The 19,267-nt window shown below is 36.9% G+C and overlaps 1 protein-coding gene across 2 annotated transcripts in view; it reads left to right on the top strand.

Moving 5' to 3' along the window:
• Window positions 1-19,267, top strand: part of HMG20A (high mobility group 20A) — a 69,453-nt gene that overhangs the window by 34,978 nt on the left and 15,208 nt on the right. For both annotated transcript variants that reach the window (XM_065871321.1, XM_065871320.1), the window contains 3 exons: window positions 8,093-8,185; window positions 13,925-14,072; window positions 16,147-16,359. In XM_065871321.1, coding sequence (XP_065727393.1) covers window positions 8,097-8,185; window positions 13,925-14,072; window positions 16,147-16,359 — 450 coding nt within the window. In that variant the 5' untranslated portion in view covers window positions 8,093-8,096. The remainder of the gene's footprint in view (window positions 1-8,092; window positions 8,186-13,924; window positions 14,073-16,146; window positions 16,360-19,267) is intronic.

Here is a 19,267-nt window from a genome sequence, read left to right as displayed (position 1 = left end):
TATAAATGATAATGTGTTTTTAATTTCAAATTTCACTTGTTCATTGCTAGTATATAGAAAAGCAATTAAATTTTATATACAGTTGAATAACATGGGTGTTAGTGGTGCTGACCCTCTGCACAGGAGAAGACTAAGCCACATGCTACCAAAAAAACCAATGGGTCAATGAAGAAATCAAAGAGGAAATTAGAAAATACCTTGAGACAAATGAAAATAGAAATACAACTTTCTAAAATCTATGAGATGCAACAAAAGCATTTCTAAGCATTAAGTTTATAGCAATTCAAGGCCTACCTCAAGAAACAAGAAAAATCTCAACAAACAACCTAACTTTCCACCTAAAGGAATTAGAAAAAGAAGAACAAAGCCCAAAGTCAGCAGAAGGAAGGAAACAAAAAAGATCATAGTGAAAATACCAAAATAACAAAACGAAACAGAAAACATTAGAAAAGATCAATGAAACTAAGATCTGGCTTTTTGAAAAGATAGACAAAACTGATAAACCTTTAGCCAGACTCATTAAGCAAAAAAGAAAGTGGGCCCAAATAAACAAAATTAGAAATGAAAGAGGAGAAGTTACAACTGATATTACAGAAATAAAAACAACCCTAGGAGAATACTATGAACAGCTATACAGTGACAAATTGGACAACCTCAAAGAAATGGATAAATTCATACAAACATACACTCTTCCAAGACTGAATCAGGAAGAAGTAGAAAATCTGAACAGACCGATCACTAGTATTGAAATTGAATCAGTAATTAAAAACTCCCAACAATTAGAAGTCCAGGACCAGATGGCTTCACAGAGGAAGTCTACAAAACATTTAAAGAAGAGTTAATGTCTATCCAAACTATTCCAAAAAATTGAAGGGGAGGGAACACTCCCTAACTCATTCTACAAGGCCAGCATTACCCTGATACCCAAACCAGAGACACTGCAAAAAAAGAAAAATACAGGCCAGTATCCCTGATGAACATAGATGGAAAAATCCTCAACAAAATACTAGCAGACTGAATCAACAATATGTAAAAAGGATTATACATCATGATCAAGTGAGATTTATTCCAGGGATGCAGGGATGGTTCACTATTCACAAATCAATCAATATGTTACACCATATTAACAAAATGGAAGATAATCATGATCAGCTTAAAGATGCAGTAAAGGCGTTTGACAAAATTCATGAAAGTGGGTATAGAGGGAACATACCTTAACATAATAAAGGCCACTTATGACAAACCCACAGCTAGTATCATACTCAGTGTTGAAATGTTGAAAGCTTTTCCTCTAAGATCAGGAACAAGACAAGGATGCACACTCTCACCATTTCTATTTAATTTATATTGGAAGTTCTAGCCACAGAACTCAGACAAGAAAAAGAAAGGGCATCCAAATTGGAAAGGAAGAAGTAAAACTGTCACTATTTGCAGATGACATGATTCTATATATAGAAAACCCTAATAACCCCAGCAAAAAAAATATTAGAACTAATAAATTAATTCAGTCAAGTGCAGGGTACAATATTAATATACAGAAATCTGTTAAAAAAAAAAGAAATCTGTTGCATTTCTTTACATTAATAATGAACTTCAGAAAGAGAAATCAAGAAAACAATACCATTTACAATTGCATCAAAAAGAATAAAATACCTAGGAATAAATTTAACCAAGGAGGTGAAAGACCTGTATTCCAAAAACTGTAAAACATTCATGAAGGAAACTGAAGATGATACAAATAAATGGAAAGATATTCCATGTTCATGGATTGGAAGGATTAATATTATTAAAATGACCATACTGCCCAAAGCAGTCTACAGATTTAATACAATTCCTATCAAAATACCCATGACATTTGTAACAGAACTAGAACAAATAATCCTAAAACTTATATGGAACCACAGAAGACCCTGAACAACCAAAGCAGTCTTGAGAAAAAAAGAACAAAGCTGGAGGTATCATGCTGCCTGACTTCAGACTATACTACAAAGCTACAGTAATCAAAACAATATGGTACTGGCACAAACGCAGACACATAGATCAATGGAACAGAATAGAGAGCCCAGAAATAAACCCACACAAATATGGTAAATTAATCTGTGACAAAGGAGACAAGAATATACAATGAGGAAAAGACAGGCTCTTCAATAAGTGGTTTGGGGAAACTGGACAGCTATATGTAAAAGAATGAAATTAGAACATTTTTTCACACCATATGCAATAATAAACTCAAATGGATTAAAGACCTAAATGTAAGACGTGAAACTATAAAACTCCTAGAAGAAAACGTAGACAGTGGGCTCTTTGACATTGGTCTTAGTGATTTTTTTTTTTTTTTGGATCTTTCTCCTCAGGCAAGGGAGACAAAACCAAAAATAAACAAATGGGACCTAATCAAACTTAAAAACTTTTGTGTGGGAAAGAAAACCATCCACAAAATGAAAAGGCAGCCTACTGAATGGGAGAAGATATCTGCAAATGATATGTTTGTTAAGGGGTTAATATCCAAAATATATAAAGAACTCATACAACTCAATATCAAAAAAAAAAAAAAAAGCCCAATTTAGAAATGAGCAGAGAACCTAAATAAGCATTTTTCCAAAGAAGACACACAGATGGCCAACAGACACATGAAAAGATGCTTAATATCACTAATCATCAGGGTAATGCAAATCAAAACCACAGTGAGATATCATCTCACACCTGTCAGAATGGCTATCGTCGAAAAGACGAGAAATAATAAATGTTGACAAGGATGTGGAGAAAAGAGAACCCTAGCACTTTGTTGGTAGGAATGTAAATTGGAATAGTCACTATGGAAAACAGTATGGAGTTTTCTCAAAAATTAAAAGCAGAACTACCATAAAATCCAGGAGTTCCACTCCTGGGTATTTATTTGAAGAAAACAAAAACACTAATTTGAAAAGATATATACACCCCAACATTCATAGCAGCATTATTTATAATAGCCAAGCATCCTAAGTGTCCATCAACAAATGAATGGATAAAGAAGATGTGCTATATATATACAATGGAATATTACTCAGTCTTTAAAAAAAATGGAATTTTGCCACTTGCAACAACATGGATGGACCTAGAGGGTATTATGCTTAGTGAAATAAGTGAGACAGAGAAAGACAAATACTGTATGTTTTCACTTATATGTAGAATTTTTTAAATGAAACAAACAAATGAGTATAACAAAACAGAAACAGACTTACAGATACAGGTAACAAACTAGTGGTTGCCAGAGGGAAGAATGGGTGGGAAAGACTAAAATAGGTGAAGGGAATTAAGAGGTACAAACTACTAGGTCTAAAATAAATAAATTACAAGGATGTACTGTATACCACAGGGAGTATAGCCAATATTTTATAATAACTTTTTATGGAGTATAATCTGGAAAAATATTAATCACTATATTATACACTTGAAACTAATATTGTAAGCCAACTGTATTTCAATTTTTTTAAAGTTAAGAAATAAAAAACATGCTGTATCTTACTCTGGTTCTAATCCTTGTTCAGTCTCTTCAAATCGTTTTTTGGCTTTTTTTGAAAGGTAGAAATGATGTCCTGGGTGAAAGGAACTGTGGTATATAGGCCTTTAGTGATGTAGTGGTAAGGTGTGAGGGGAGGAGAAGCATTCTGTAGTACTATGATTAGGTCACAGTCTTTTGGTGAGCCTGTGCCCCCTGGACTATAAACTTTACCGGTGCTTCTTAGTTTTTTCCCCCTTTCAGTGGGACAGGATGGCTGAAGTGGGCTGGAGTTCTGTATTTCCCTTAGCCCATGTGGAAAGCTGGAGGAGGGTAGAACTGATATTTCTTTAGCACTCCTAAAAAGTGTGGTAAGGGTATGGGGAATTTGGAAATCTCATACATTGCTAGTGGGAATGTAAAATGGTGCAGGTGCTTTGGAAACAGTTTGGCAGTTCCTTATAATGTTAAACATGGAGTTATCATATGACCCAGCAATTCCATTTCTAGGTATAGGCCTAAGAAAATTGAAAACATGTCCACACAAAAACTGTACACAAAGCAGCATTATTCACTATAGACAAAAAATACAAACAACCCAAGTCTATCAGTCTTTCAATGGATAAACAAAATGTGGTATTATTTATCCATGAAAAGATATGAAATACTGATACATGCTAGAACCTTGAAAACTTTATGCTAAGTGAATGAAGCCAGACACAAAAGGTCAGAGAATATGATTAAGTTTATATGAAATGTTAAGAATATGTATATCTATAAAGACAGAAGGCAGATTAGTGGTTACCTGGGCCTAGGGGGAGGGGGGAATGGGCAGTGACTGCTAATGGGTACCGAGTTTCTTTTAGGGATGATGAAAATGTTGTAAAATCAATTCTGGTGTTGGTAGGAATATGTGAAAGTCACCCTGTAAATATATGAAAGCCACTGAACTGTATAACTTAAATTAGGAATAAATTTTATGGTACATAAATTATATATTTTTAAAATAAAACTACTTAGGATGGTTTTGGTGTGAGTCAGGGATGAGAAGTTTGAAGAGATGAGCCTGAATATTCAGGAGGGTTTGAGTGAGTTAGGTTTGATTTGATTGGAAAATTTTGACAGAGCTAATGCGGCAATTGATAACCTAAGAACATGTAAAATGACTGCTGAGAGCATTGTGGGCCCAGCTATAGTTGATACCATAAATTTATAGTAGCACCCTTTATTTTGTGATTTTTCTCCAACACCATGTTGAGCTAAAACTCAGAGTTGATCTACATCCAGGGTATAGAAGAACAACATGGCAAAGGAATTGAGGGTGTTGGCAAAAAAATATTTGAAATGCAGCCACAGAATCTAAGCTAGACAGAGAAGGGAAAATCAAGAGTCGACAAATAGAGGTTTGTGTTGTAGTAGAACCGAAATGATAGGAGGTAATGATCAGAGATTGGTATAGCGAATTAACATGACTTTTAAAGGAACTGGAAATTTTGCATAAAGGTTGTAGTATGGAAAAATGAGGGCAGAATCCTACCTCTCAACTCTGAGGTGTACTGTTGGGGATGGTGTGGTAGGGAAGGAATATGGTGCATCTCCATGAGAGGGCTTAATGAATGGGATTAACATATGTAAAGTGGGGAAAGGGTACCTGAAAAGAGCCAACCCCCAGAAAACAGAAGTATAAATTATACTTTCAGCACTGTCCAACACATTTGGAATAATATAGTCTCATTGGTGAGATCATCCCTTTTGTTGGGAAAGGTTACTAGAACAATCTTAGTTGAGGAAGATTTCTTAAGCTACACCTGAGTGCCTTTATTCTGGCCCCAAAAAATGTTCTGATTATGATTAGTGTCTTAATATAATTTTTATTACAATTTTTAAAATTGTTATTAAAATATCTTAAATTGTCACTCTGTTTTTTACATCAATGTTTTCAGTGAGCGATTAGTGTTAGAGGGGATTTTTTCCAGACCTTGGCTCAAAGTGTAAGCCCCAAGGTAATACCACTTACCTCCAGGTGGAGGCCTTCACTGGGTGAATCCCTTCTGCAAGAAAACATCTGCATGATATACCTGTTTCTGTAAACTGCAGTGGAAAACCAAACTTGTATATTGCCTTGCCTTTGTACATATATCTCTTCTTTCCCCTTCCAGAGCAGCATTCATTACATTTCTTAAGTGCTTTGCATAGAATTTCAGAGTTTAGTGTGACCTCTGTACTGGGACATTATCAGGCACAGATGCTACACTGAAGGGCTTTTGGCAATCAGTGGCTTGGTAGCTGTGATTCAGTTTGAATCACCCCCTCATGAACCATATGAAAGCAGCTTCTTGCAGGATCCCAGCCAATTCTTGCGAATCATTTTATTTTCCCAACTAGTTTAGAGGCCTTTGAGTTTCACTGGACTTTTTCCTCATTTCCTTCTTTTGTTGATTTTGGCCCCTTAACCTTCCACCCACTTTATTACTCATTTCTTAGGGACCTGACTACTCAGTAACACTAGAGAAAATATATCTGAAGCCATATGGATTGAGTAAAACACACTTAAGAGGAAAAAACAACAACAACAAGAAATGTGTTCTCTGAACTTCCTTTGTTTATATGATCTATTTATATGTTGTTACGGTTGTGTTGTCCAGCTGCTTCCCCATATTTCAAAAATGACTAAAGATATCTGGGAAACACTCTAAGAGGATCATGTTGGTATAGTGAATGAAAAGATAGTTCATTTGTCCCCCACCAGGTAATATATCTTCTTTTGAGGTGGGATGATGCCAAGAGCTTCCAATGCTGAATCTTGAGGCTCTCGAAAAGTCCTTTACTTCTAAGGTGACTTTTAGAAAGAAGCCAATTAAATGAGTCCTTTTAAGGTTTGTGGATATATACCTGACTATTTGAATGTTTGCTTGTGGTTTATAACTAGATTATATGGCATCTAATTGATTAATTTTCTTTTGATAAAATGAATATTGGTGTAAGGTGATGTTTGCAGCCCTTAAAGCCTGGGCTCTAATCTGGTCTGTGCATAATGTGAAGTAAAACATAAGTGCACTTGTGTCAAGATTATCCTAGAAAACATCTAGAATGGAATTTTGCAGTATTTGTTAGAGCCCCTTGTAACCCCCCCTTTCTTGAAGGAATTGAAAAGTTAGCAAGTATCCCTGCATGTGGAATAAACTCCGTACTCTGTGGTTGAGTGGGAAGTTCCTCTCTGCCTTCCATGCTCTCCCACTATAATGGGTGGTGAATATACAAAGATGCATTTTTTCAGAGTAAGCTATTTATGGAATTTGGTCTGCTAAGTAACAAAGAAGTGAAAACAAGAAATAAGTAAGAATAAGAAATAAATCATCACTGTTATCATTTTGTAAGTAAATTATTATATTGAACATTTTAGAATATGGCATCACTGTCATCTGCATTTTCTTCGTATTTCCATCTCAGCCAGATGAATCCTAGCTCTGCTTGGGCTGCTGTGCTTTTCTTTTAATTGCTATTTCACTAGGTCTCCTTAGCAGCAGCACCTGAAATAACTGCTGAGGGAGCTCCTGAGTGAATTTTCATAATCTGTTCCTCAATTCTCCCAGGTGATTGAGGCACTTTTTTTCTTGAGTGGTTTGCAGTTCCACTTAAGTGGCTGATGTTTAGGGTCACTATTGAATGTTTTGTTTGAATATCATTTTCATGGTGAATGGAAGGCTTCTGCTTTTAGCTATATGGGGTGAAGCCCCTGGTAGTAAGCCTTGAAAGGGAAAAATCTTTCTTTGTAGCGATATGCTAAATGAAATTACTCTCTTTGTCACTTTGTCCTTTTATCCTTTCATTCTGATAACCTCAGGTTCTTCTGATTTATTTGCTTTCTTCAATTAGGCTTAGTTATTTCCTGTGCCCAGGTGCATGCTATTTCCACTGTTGGTCATCATGGTGATGTGGAGCACATTTCTGACCTGGAAGTGTGGTTTCTTTCATTTTGAACCACATCAGTATGCCTTCCATCCTCTACTTCCTTTGCATTATTTCCTTTTGGAGGACTCAGATTGTCACCATTTAATCTAAGGATGATTCATCTGGGATTAAGAACTCGTAATGCTGTAATAACAATACCTTTCATTATATAATAATACTCAAAGCACTTACGATCTTAGCCCTTCTCTGTTTATGAAGCACTTTCAGTTTAATCCTTCACAATAACCCTGTGGGTTAAGTCAGCAATTTTGTCTGTGTCTAAGATGGTGAAATTGTATCTCAAAGAGGCTGAATAACTTGCTCAGGGTTGCAGTGCTTCTGAGTTACTCTGCTTAACAGTTTTTACCGGAAATGAAGCATGCTTTTGAAGATATTCTGAATGAACAAAAAGGAATTTTCCAAACTGTGTCCTGGTTGTTAAAATCTGTTTTTAGTCTGGTCAGTTGATAAGACCAGGGTTAAAAGCCCATTAACCATAAAGTTCAAATTGATGTGTCCAAGTCAAGAAAATAAATATTTAGGTCAGTTTCTATTCTGCTGCTGATGTGATAAAGTTAAGGAAGGCTGACTCTTAAATTAATGCAACTTGAACTGGAGATAATTAAGCCATTAAATTTTTTTTTTATTCTGTCTTCCTTTTAGAGAGATGGAAACCTTGATGACTGGTTCCACCCTGCCTCCCCTTTTTGCAGATGAAGATGGCTCCAAGGAGAGTAATGATCTGGCTACAACTGGGTAAGCAGCTGCTTTGGGACACTGGGCCTCTGCCTAGGCTTCAGAACAGCTTCTGACAACATATGAGGTGCTAAAGAGGCGGTTTTATATCAAAAATAGAAGGTGCGTTTGTTATGCTTTGCAAAGAGAATGAGAGCCATTGTAAACTGCTTTAATATCTGTATTCAGCTGTCATTTGCAATGCTCTGGTTCCTGTGAACTGGAACAGCAGTACTGTGGGATCTAGGAAACATCAGTGACTCCCAGTTAAGAGAATTACATAGTCACCATTAAGGAAATACTTGCCACAGGGCTAGCTTCGAAAATCAAATTCATTTTCTGTCTAAATTGCCACAGATATTAAAATAATTTTTTCCCCAAACATCAGGGGTTTTTGTTGTTGTTTTAAGATTAGATTTTTAATTATGGTTCTTTATTCAAGATGCCTAGGAGCTCTAGCTGACTTCTGTTCCTCCCAACCTACCCCTCCCCCCAACTCCAACTCCTTTCTTTGGTATTTTTGGACAGATATATAAAGAAATGTAGAAAAGGGCTAATAGCAGTAGTCCCTCTTCCACTGAAAATCTCCGTTCCACTTGAATTTTTATCTTTTCTATTAGACATTACTTGCCAAAGAAGAAATGTATTCACTAATAGATTGAAGTGCTAGCTAATCCCTAAGATGAATTATTTTAATATTCCTTAGAGCTCTTTAAAAACAGACTACACTTTATAATTGTTTCCTTCCCTGGCATTCTTTCTTAACTCATTAATATCTGCCTTCTGACTTCATTCAGATGAAACTATTCTCTAAAACTTTTCTAAAAGCTGCCTACTTGCTGAGTCCAACTTGTACAATAAAAATGTTCTGAGTGTCTGCTATGTGCCAGGCACCATTCTAGGCACTAGACATTAAGCAATAACCAAGATGGACAAAAATCCCAACCCCTATAGAGCTTAACTTCTACTGCAGAAGTCAGACAACAGACAGGATAAATAAGTAAAATGCATACTACATTGATAAGAACTATGGATTAAAAAATAAAGTAAGGAAGAGGGACAGGAGGGGCTTGGGGTGCCATCTTAGATAAGATGGCCCAGAAAGGCTTTACAAGTGACTTGAATAAAAACCTGAAGGAAGTAAATTAGCTAGCCTACAGTTATGGGGGAAGATTATTCTAGGCAGAGGGAGCAGTGAGTGGGAAAGCCTTGAGGTAGGAGTGTTTCTGCCTTTTAGAAATAGCCAGGAGGCCAGTGTGACTGGAGCAGAGTATACCAGGGGGAGGGGTAATAGGCTCCATCAGTGTTTCTCAAAATTCAATGCACTTATGAATTGCCTAGACATCTTATTAAAATGCAAATGCTGAGTCAGAAAGTCTGAGTTAGGGCCAGAGATTCTACATTCTAATAAGTTCCCAAATGATGCCTGTGCTGCTGGTGTAAGGCCGGTACTTTGAGTAGCAAGGGACTAGATCGTGTAGGATCTTATGGGTCAGAGTAAGCACTTTAACTGTTTCTCTGAGTGAGGTGGGAAAGCATGGGGAGATTTTGAGCGGAATGATATGATCTGACATTTTAAAATAGTATCCCTGTGGCTGTTATATAGAGAATAGAGTGAAGGGAGCAGGGACTGAAGCAAGGAGACCAGTTATGGTTCTAAAATAATTCAAGTGAGAGATGATGACTCAAAGAACTTCACTAGTGACTTTGACAGGAGTATTTTTGGCAGAGTAGTAGGGACAAAAACCTCACTGGAGGGGGTTTCAAAGATAATAGGAATGGGAGGTGTTGAGAAGTATACAATTCTAGATATATCTTGAAGGTAAGCCAAACAGGATTTGCCTGAAAGACCAGATGAGATGTGAGAAGGGAGAAAAAAGCAGTTAAAGACAGCTCCAAATTTTTGGCTTAAGCAACTGAAGGGATGGAATTGCCATTAAATTAGATGGGGAAAACTGAGCAAGTGGAGGAGGGAATTTTAGGAGCTCGGTTTTAGAGATTTTAAAATAGAGATTCTTATTAGCTATCCAAGCAGAGATGTCAAATAGGCAGCTTGATACAGGGCTCTAAAGTTAGGGGCTGTCTACACTAAAAAGAGAAACTTGGGAGTCAATCAACATATTAGAGCTGATATTTAAGGCTGTGAGACTGGCTGAGATCATCAAACGAATGAGCACTGTGTGGGTAGAAAAGAGAAGAGACCTGACACTTGAACTCGGGGATACTCCAGTATTTACAAGTTAGGGAGGAGAGAAGGGTCAGCAAAGAAGACTCAAGGGGGTACCTGAAAAGGTATCAGAAAAAACAGAGGAGTGCAGGGTCCTGAAAACCAGGTAAAAAATATATTTCAAGGGAGGGGAAGAGATGAACTGTGTCAAATACTTCTGGAAGATCCGGTAAGATGAGGTCTGAGAAATGACATTGGATTTAGCATGGAGGTCACTGGTGGCCTTGACAAGATTGTGAACACTTATCTCCTTTGGGTTGGGTTTAAGAAAGAATGAAGGGAGATCAATTGAAGTCAATAACTATAAACAATTCTTTCCACTATAAACAATTGAAGTCAGTAAGTACCCCCTTATCCATGGTTTCACTTTCCGTGGCTTCTGTTACCTGCCACGGTCAGCCATGGTTGGAAAATATTAAATGGAAAATTTCAGAAATTAACAGTTTATAAGTTTTAAAGTGCCCGCCACTCTGAATAGTATGATAAAATCTCACACCATCCCACCGTGTCCTGCCTGGGACGTGAATCATTGCTCTGTCCAGCATATCCCACCTGTTAGTCACTTGGTAGCTGCCTGTTATCAGATGGACTGTCATAGTATCTTAGTGCTTGTGTTCAGGTAACTCTTATTTTACTTAATAATGACCCCAAAGCGCAAGAGTAGTGATGCTGGCAATTCAGATACGCCAAAGAGAAGCCCTAATGTGCTTCCTTTAAGTGAAAAGGTGAAAGTTCTTGACTTAATAAGGAAAGAAAAAGAAATAGTAATATGCTGAGGTTGCTGAGATCTATGGTGAGAATGAATCTTCTATCTGCGAAATTGTGAAGAAGGAAAAGGAAACTCGTGCTAGTTTTGCTATCACATCTCAAACTGCAAAAGTTATGGACACAGTGCATGATAAGTGCTTAGTTAAGATAGAAAAGGCATTAAATTTGTGGGTGGAAGACAGAACAGAAAACAGGGTTCAGTATACTGGGGACCTTGGAACATACCACCCTCAGGTCAGGTCCATAAAGGAAAGGAGAAAAATGAAGTGGAATCAAGAAAGTGTGTTTTTTGTTTTGTTTCTAGGTAAGAGTAATAATGCCACATTTGTTTGCTGATTAGGCTAATCTAGTAGAGAGGAAAGAATTGGTGATGCCAGAGAGGGCAGAATTGCTGAAACTTGTTTTTGAGTAGGCTAGAGGGTGTGGGATCCAGGGCGCAAATGGAAGGGTTGTTGGCTTTAGCTAAGAGTATGGACAATTCATTCATTCATTGGAACAAAGGAGCCTTTTTTTTTTTTTTCAGTCTTTATTCAACTTGTCATCTCTAAGGCATTTGCTGCTTTTGACCACTCCCTCTGATTCCTATCCATTTCAGTCAAGGGATTCACAGGATTGGTACTCTTTCCTAAACCTAGTTTTCATATTTTACTGAAATAAGAATGTGCAAGAGTTAGTAACTTAAAAATTGATGGCACAGTTGAAATGAAGAATGACAGTGAAAGAAAAGACATTGTAAGACATCCAAAATGACTGAAATATTTGAAAAACAAAGCTGCCAAGATCAAACTGGATCTCTAATGGCAACTCTTCAGAGAACATAATTAGCATTGAGTTAATAACTTCTCCTATCTACCCTTTTTCACAGGACCTCAAAAATGTAGGAACCTCCTAGTTATAATACTCTATTTTTTATAGAAGTGTTCCAAAAAATAAAATTTCTGTCCTTTCAAGGACAGTCTGAATCTGCTTTCATTCTTTTCTCAGTCCACTGTAATCTGGTTTTTATTCCCATAACTCCACTAAAACTGTACTCCCTTGAAGTACAGGGAGTACAGCTGAAGTCCTTCAGATCTTCAGATTTAGCAGATACTTTTTAGCCTATCTTATGTGATATCTGCAACTTTTTGCTTGTGTAATAACCCCTTCTCAAAAGTCTTCCTGCCTTGGCCTCTGTAACAGTATTCTCTCCTAGATTTCTTAACGCCCTCCTTAGTCTTTCCCAGCTCGTCTAACACTTGCTTCTAAAATATTGTTCCAACAGAGTTCTATCCTGACTTTTCTTCTCACTGTCTTTCTGGAGAATATCTAGCACTTCCCATTATTTCCATGAGCTGATGCCTCCCAAAATATCTCCTGCCTTTTCTTCACTTCTGTTCTCTCAGGGCATGTTTCCAGTTGTCGGTGGGACAGCTCCACCTATTTATGCCATGAGTGTTTCAAACTTAGCATTTTCTCACCTGTCTTTCTTACACACACACACACACACACACACATACACACACACACATTCCAGTTGTTACATTGATTAATAGTACATTATCACCCAATCTAGAAACCTCAGAATTACCTTTGACTCTTCTTTTTCCCTCACTATTTATATTCGATCTATCATTCTACCTCTTAATTATCTCTTAGCTTTCTCTCCCCTATTCTCCTGTTTGCCCTTGTCTCCCCCTTAGTCTATTGCAGTAGCCTCCTGAAGAGTTTCCCTTTCTCCTATTAATACCCTGTTCTTTCTACCTGTAATAATGTTGTTTACCTGATGAATGCCTCTTCAACTTTTAAGACCTCCTCTGTAAAATCTTTCTTAACATTCTCTCCATACATATAAAATTCCTCATCCCCTCTACTGTACCTTTATGGCACATTTTACAGACCTCTGTTTCAGTACTTACATTGCATTGTAAGTATTTTCTGTAACCCTGTGGAGTATACATTCTTCCAGAATAATGACTGAATATTACTCTCTTGTACATCTTCCTCCACCTTCCCCACTACCTGCCCCAAACCCCAAACTCCCTAGCGCATGGTGTTACTTTTATTTCCATTCCTTTATCTAAATGCGATAGGGTATAACTCAGTCTAAGATCCAATTGTCATCTGTACCTTCTTGTGTCCACTTTTCAGAAGGATGAGATCTGGTTTGCTGACTCATCTGGAACAGAATGATAGGAACAGAAAATGTATATCTCTGATTTATTAACATTTATACCTGAACTTACTGAACTTGATAATATTGTTCTTAGACGATCTCATTGTCAATAAACACTATAATCCAAGGAGTAGCCTATGGAATGTACCATAAGAGATATTTCTTATGCCCTTAAAGAACGCTCTCTTTTGTGATAGGGGGGCAAACTTCCTCTTCAACTCCCATTCCTGTTCTTTTCCATTAATAGTATTTTCCTTTTATTACATGAAAAGGAGATACATGAAACTAGCATATAAAAGTTGCATGCTCAGAACTAAAATGTAAAGTCTACGTTGAGGAGAGAGGTAATTTGTGGGGGAAAGATTATAGTTGTTTTTAGTAGGAGATTTCTTCATGGAACTGACCTGATCCAATCAAGCACTGAAACCTTTTTTAAAATGCTCTATAATTGCTATGGAGACATTGTTTACATTTATACAGAATGAGGTGGGGGAATTAATTCAAGGGCTGGCATGTGATTTTGCTGGCAGTGAAATTTGTCTTGAACCTTGGTAAGTAGGAGTTTTTGATGCTGTTGATACTGAACTTTTCCACTCTGCCTATCATTCTTCAGGATAACCCACCCAGAGGTTCCATATAGTAGTGGAGCCTCATCATCCACAAATAATCCAGAATTTGTTGAGGATCTCTCCCAAGGTCAGTTGCTTCAGAATGAGTCTTCAAATACAGCAGAAGGCAATGAACAGAGGCACGAAGATGAGGTAAGCTGAAGCATCTCCTCCTGTTACTGGTCTCTGAGGCTTCTGAAGAAGCAGTCAGCAAGGGAGTTGACCGAGGTGTTCATCCTCTGGCCTCCTTACATTCTGCAGAATATTCTGTTTTATATTTCTTGTTTCACATAGAACCATATTAATGGTTTTAATGATACAGAGACAAATAGACTCTTCTTTTTCCCCTACCTAGAAAATTTATACCTGCATCAGATTAGACGCTCAACAAATGCTTACTGAATGAGTTGCATGATTTAATTAAATAAGTAATTAGGGCTTCCCTGGTGGTGCAGTGGTTAAGAATCTGCCTGCCAATGCAGGGGACATGGGTTCGAGCCCTGCTCTGAGAAGATCCCACATGCTGCAACTAAGCCCGTGAGCCACGGGCTATCTAACTACTGAGTCTGTGCTCTAGAGCCTGCGAGCCACAACCACTGAGCCCGCACACCTAGAGCCCGTGCTCTGCAACAAGAGAAGCCTGCACACCGCAACAAAGATTAGCCCCCGCTCGCCACAACTAGAGAAAGCCCACATGCAGCAGTGAAGACCCAACACAGCCAAAAATAAATAAATAAAATAAATAAATTTATTTTTTTTTTAAAGTAATTAACGAGGAGTCCACATGCCCTTACTCAAGACCACACTCTGCTCACCAAACCCTGCAGCATGGAGGCATATGTGCCCAAAGGGTTCACACGACTTACCAAGTCATTCATTGTCCCATAGGGGGCATCTTTTTCTAATTCACACAGAGGTTCTGTATGGACCTGGGCCATCATTCCCTTGTTGGACTTTCAGTGTTCCTCACAAATGACTGATTACATTGTCTATGTTTTAAGGTACTCTCTTTTTGTTTTTAGCTATAAAAGAGTACCACCATTGACTTTTGTCTTTGTTCTTATTTTGAAAGAGCTTATTCTTTTTATGTTGGCATTCTTAAAGATTATGACGAATGCTTAAGGCTTCTTAAACATCTTAAATCCTTAGTAGCTTTAATATTAAATGTTACTAGGTTTACAAAGCAAAACCAAAAAGAAAAACAAAAAAACTGATACCAAATACACCATTTGCCCAATGCTGAATTATTGTACCATTTTATATATATTTGGAGGAGTGCAGTATGGTAATTAATATTTAGATATTTTTGTCCCATTTGGCTTATCTTTCTCTTCTCTGAAATAAAAACGCTTATATCCATAAAACTTTATTAACTGATAGGCTATGTGTATTTGTAAAATTATGAAGTAAAAGTACCTTGCATCCTGTTTAAAAGGACAAAGAAAAAGGCTGTGGTAAAACAATAGTGGTACTTCAGTCCTTTAAACTTTTTTGGGAGCGATATTGTCTTTTGATTTAGCTAATAACATATAAAGACCTCTGCCTTTATAAAATAAACATCTTAAGAAATAAACCAGCAAGCCAAAGAACTAGTATTCATTTGGGATATATTATAGTTGCTGAAATTTTTCTAAGTCTTAGATATTAATTTTAAAATCTATAGTGCTATCTACTGTGGGAAATAAACTGGTCTTTGAATGATATCAGTGAGAAACACCCTTCATGAATGATTTTAATCCTAGTACTACAACTTGTCTCCTCTTCTTTTGCCCAGTGCTTGTGACAGCATCTTGTTCTGATCTACTGTAGCAATGTCTGCTTCCCTGGCACAGTGCTGTATATGTGCTGCATTTCTCATTTAGAATATTCCCCTGTCAGGAGTCAGGATTTGTTAAGTGAATATGAAGGCCAGAGCTTATGTGATCATGGTACCCCTCATTCTTATCTGTTGGGATTAGCACTAAAATAGCCCCTTAGTGTAACATTGTGTAGCATGGTACATAAAAAGGTCTGCCGGTGAACCATCTGGGGGTCCCTTCTTGAAAACTGCATTGCAGCCATTTGTACCTATAACAGGTTTGGAGAGCTTTGAATATCCAGGGCCTTAATGGTAGCAAAATGCAATTATTAATCCTGTTTTGTTTGCTGATGTTGATTATTGTGTTATTTGGGGAAACTTTTGTTGTTGTAATTTGGTTTGGGGTTTTTTTTTTTTCTTGTTTTGTAGCAAAGAAGTAAACGAGGAGGTTGGTCCAAAGGAAGAAAGAGGAAGAAACCTCTTCGAGACAGCAATGCACCCAAATCCCCCCTTACAGGATATGTTCGGTTCATGAATGAGCGTCGAGAACAGCTTCGAGCAAAAAGACCAGAAGTCCCATTTCCAGAAATTACAAGGATGTTAGGCAATGAATGGAGTAAACTTCCTCCGGAGGAAAAACAGGTAATTGTTCCTATTCCTGATCCTTTGCTTGGTTTTGATTATATCTCAAAAATAACTTTTGTCAGAAAAGCAAAGAGAATGGACTGTTGATTCTCCAAGTTTGTCATGGGCCTAGGAGACCAGAATAGCAGGGTCCTTCATAGCTCTTTTCTCCACAGTGGTTTTTATACTCTTTCAGGGTCTGCTGCAGGGACGTGAGCAGGAGGGACTCTAGGATCCCCTGCCAAACCAAAGCAGCTCCACTTTTATTTGCTTTATATGCTGAGAGTTCATATAAGATTTTTATAAAAAGTAGTTCAATATTAAGAAATCTGTCAGCATGGTTTATTCTGCCAAGTTAAGTGAAAAGTCATGAGTTAAATGAGAAAATGTCTTTTGATAAAATTCTGATATTCACATAAGAATTTTGTTTAAGAAAAAGATGTTACTGCTTTAATAAACTTTTTAAACTGGAGTTCTGGCAAATTTAACCTACTATGAAAAATAAAGCAAGAACTATTTGAATTCTTTTTCCTCCAAGACAGAAACTAACCTTATTGCCAAACTGAAACAAATCCATTTGTTAGATTTGAGAGGAATTAAAGACAAGTTAGCCACGAACTGGTTGAAATGCCACAAAATTGTTGTGATTGTAGGGATTGTCGGAGGGGTTGAAAGTTCCCAGCATTTTCAGTATCTGATATATGTCTATATTTCTCTTATGTCTTACACTCCTTAAAAAGGATTCCAAACAAACTAAAACCAAATTGAAAAATACTCTTGGGAATTAACTGAATTCAAAAAATTTCAAAGAGATCAGATTGAGTTGCAACTTGGAGCTCTGTGTTTGTGGTAGCAAGCTAATAGAAAACAGAGTATATCATCCATTGTTTTAGCTCTAATGTATAAATGGATTATGAGCTGTACATAGTAGTTACTCTTTTCTCTTTAATTTTTTTATTTCAAAATTAATACACGCTCATCGTTTAAAATTTTTTCAGACAATACAGAAGTATATAAGGAAAAACGCAAAAGTCATTTCCAGGGATAACAAACAGTGATAACTAGTTAGGCAGGGCAAGGGTTTTCATGTTTGTTTTTGTTCTTAAATTTTTATTTGAAAATAATTTTTTCAAATGTACAAAAAGTTACAGACATAGAATAATACAAAGAACACCCAAATACCCTTACCCAGATTGACCTGTCATTAACACATTTTCTCTTTTCGCACATGCGCTCCTACTCTCCTGGGCAAGATTGGGCATGTGGTTTCTCTTTTCTCTCTCTCTCTCTCTCTCTCTCTCTCTCTCTGTCACACACACACACACACACACACACACACACACAATTTTTTTCTGAATTATTTGATATAAGTTACATACATCATAGCCCTTTACCCTTAAATATTTCAGTGTGAATTTCCTAAGAATAGACATGTTCTCTCACTTAACCACAGTTTAGTTAACAACCTCATAATTTTGTATTAACACAATACTTTTATCTAACTTGCCACCTATATTCCAGTTTTGTCAGTTGACCTCTAACGTCATTCCTCTGTAGCATTTTCCCCCTCCAGTTCAGATTCCAGTCCAGGGGTCAGGCTCTGAGTTTAGTAGTCAAATCTCTAGATTCCTTTAATCCGGGATATTTCCACAGCCTTTCTTTGTCTTTTATGACATTGATATTTTTTTAGGAATACCGTCTCTCCCTCTTCCTCCCCCTCCTTTTTGTTTACTTTCAACAGAACATTCCTCATTTTATATTTGTCTGATGTTTCCTCATGATTAGATTGAGGTTATGCATTCTTGTTCAGAATACTGCATAGGTGGACGTTGGTCCTTCTCAGGGTATCGCATATGCAGGCACACAATGTCTTTTATTCCTCATTCCTCATTCCTTTTATTCGTAATGTTAATTTTGCTCACTCACTGAAGTTTTTTACTCTCCCTTATAACTAATAAGTAGTCTGTGCAGAGACATTTTAAGAACATTCAAATAGTCTGTTCCATATCAAAATTTCCCCCTAGATTTAGCATTCATTAATAACTTTTGCCTGATCTAATATTTACCATGATGGTTGCAAAATGATGATTTTCCAACTCTAGCACTCCCTCCACATTTGCCAGTTGCCCTTCAGCATTCTAATCTAAGCAAGAGCCCTCTTCCTCCCTCCATTTATGTATCTGTTTGTTATTTATTTACAATTGGCTTAGGCATATGAATTTCTTTTTTTCCCAGTGGTTTATAAATTATTACTCTACTTGAGTATTTTGATACTTAAATTGTCCCAGATTTGGCCATTTGACCCCTACATCTGGCTCTTGTGTAGGACAAGGCTTTTAACATAATATCTAACTCTTGTTTGTGTTCATTTAGAAGAGTATTTTTATACTTTACTTCTTAAACCTAACGATGAATGAAAAGTACAAGGCATTAAACAAAATTATCCTAGTAGATCAATGAACTTTGTTTAAATAATTAATAGCACAAAGCATGTAGATACAGGCTGTCTCATAGTAGTCCATTTTAGGTCCATAGGGTGAGGTCATTCTTTTTTATGTTCCTTGTATCTCCACTCTTCTGGCTCTTAAAGGCCAATTGATGTATGAGATCATCTCCTCAGAGTGGGTTGGGGATAAAGAAACAAAGTAATATTCCATCCTTTCCCCTGGGAAGATTAAGTGTGCCTATGTGGTGTTCAGTCTTCTTGAGGACTCTAGGGCCATGTGTAGTTCTATCTATAGGATTAGTAGAAGAACTATAATCTTCTTGTGAATTTTTTATGAGAATGACCTCAATAGAAGTTGTCTTCAATAAGTTAAGAAAGGCAGTAGTCTAAAAAGTTAGAATCACCTATTTCTTTTATAACTAAGAAATATTTTATTCTATTCACATGACTTTTTTTTTTAATTCTCAAAGCTTATCCCAC

The sequence above is a fragment of the Phocoena phocoena genome, chromosome 2, assembly GCF_963924675.1.
Source record: "Phocoena phocoena chromosome 2, mPhoPho1.1, whole genome shotgun sequence".
NCBI classification, from domain to species: domain Eukaryota; kingdom Metazoa; phylum Chordata; class Mammalia; order Artiodactyla; family Phocoenidae; genus Phocoena; species Phocoena phocoena.
This window is presented reverse-complemented; position numbering and strand designations above follow the sequence as displayed.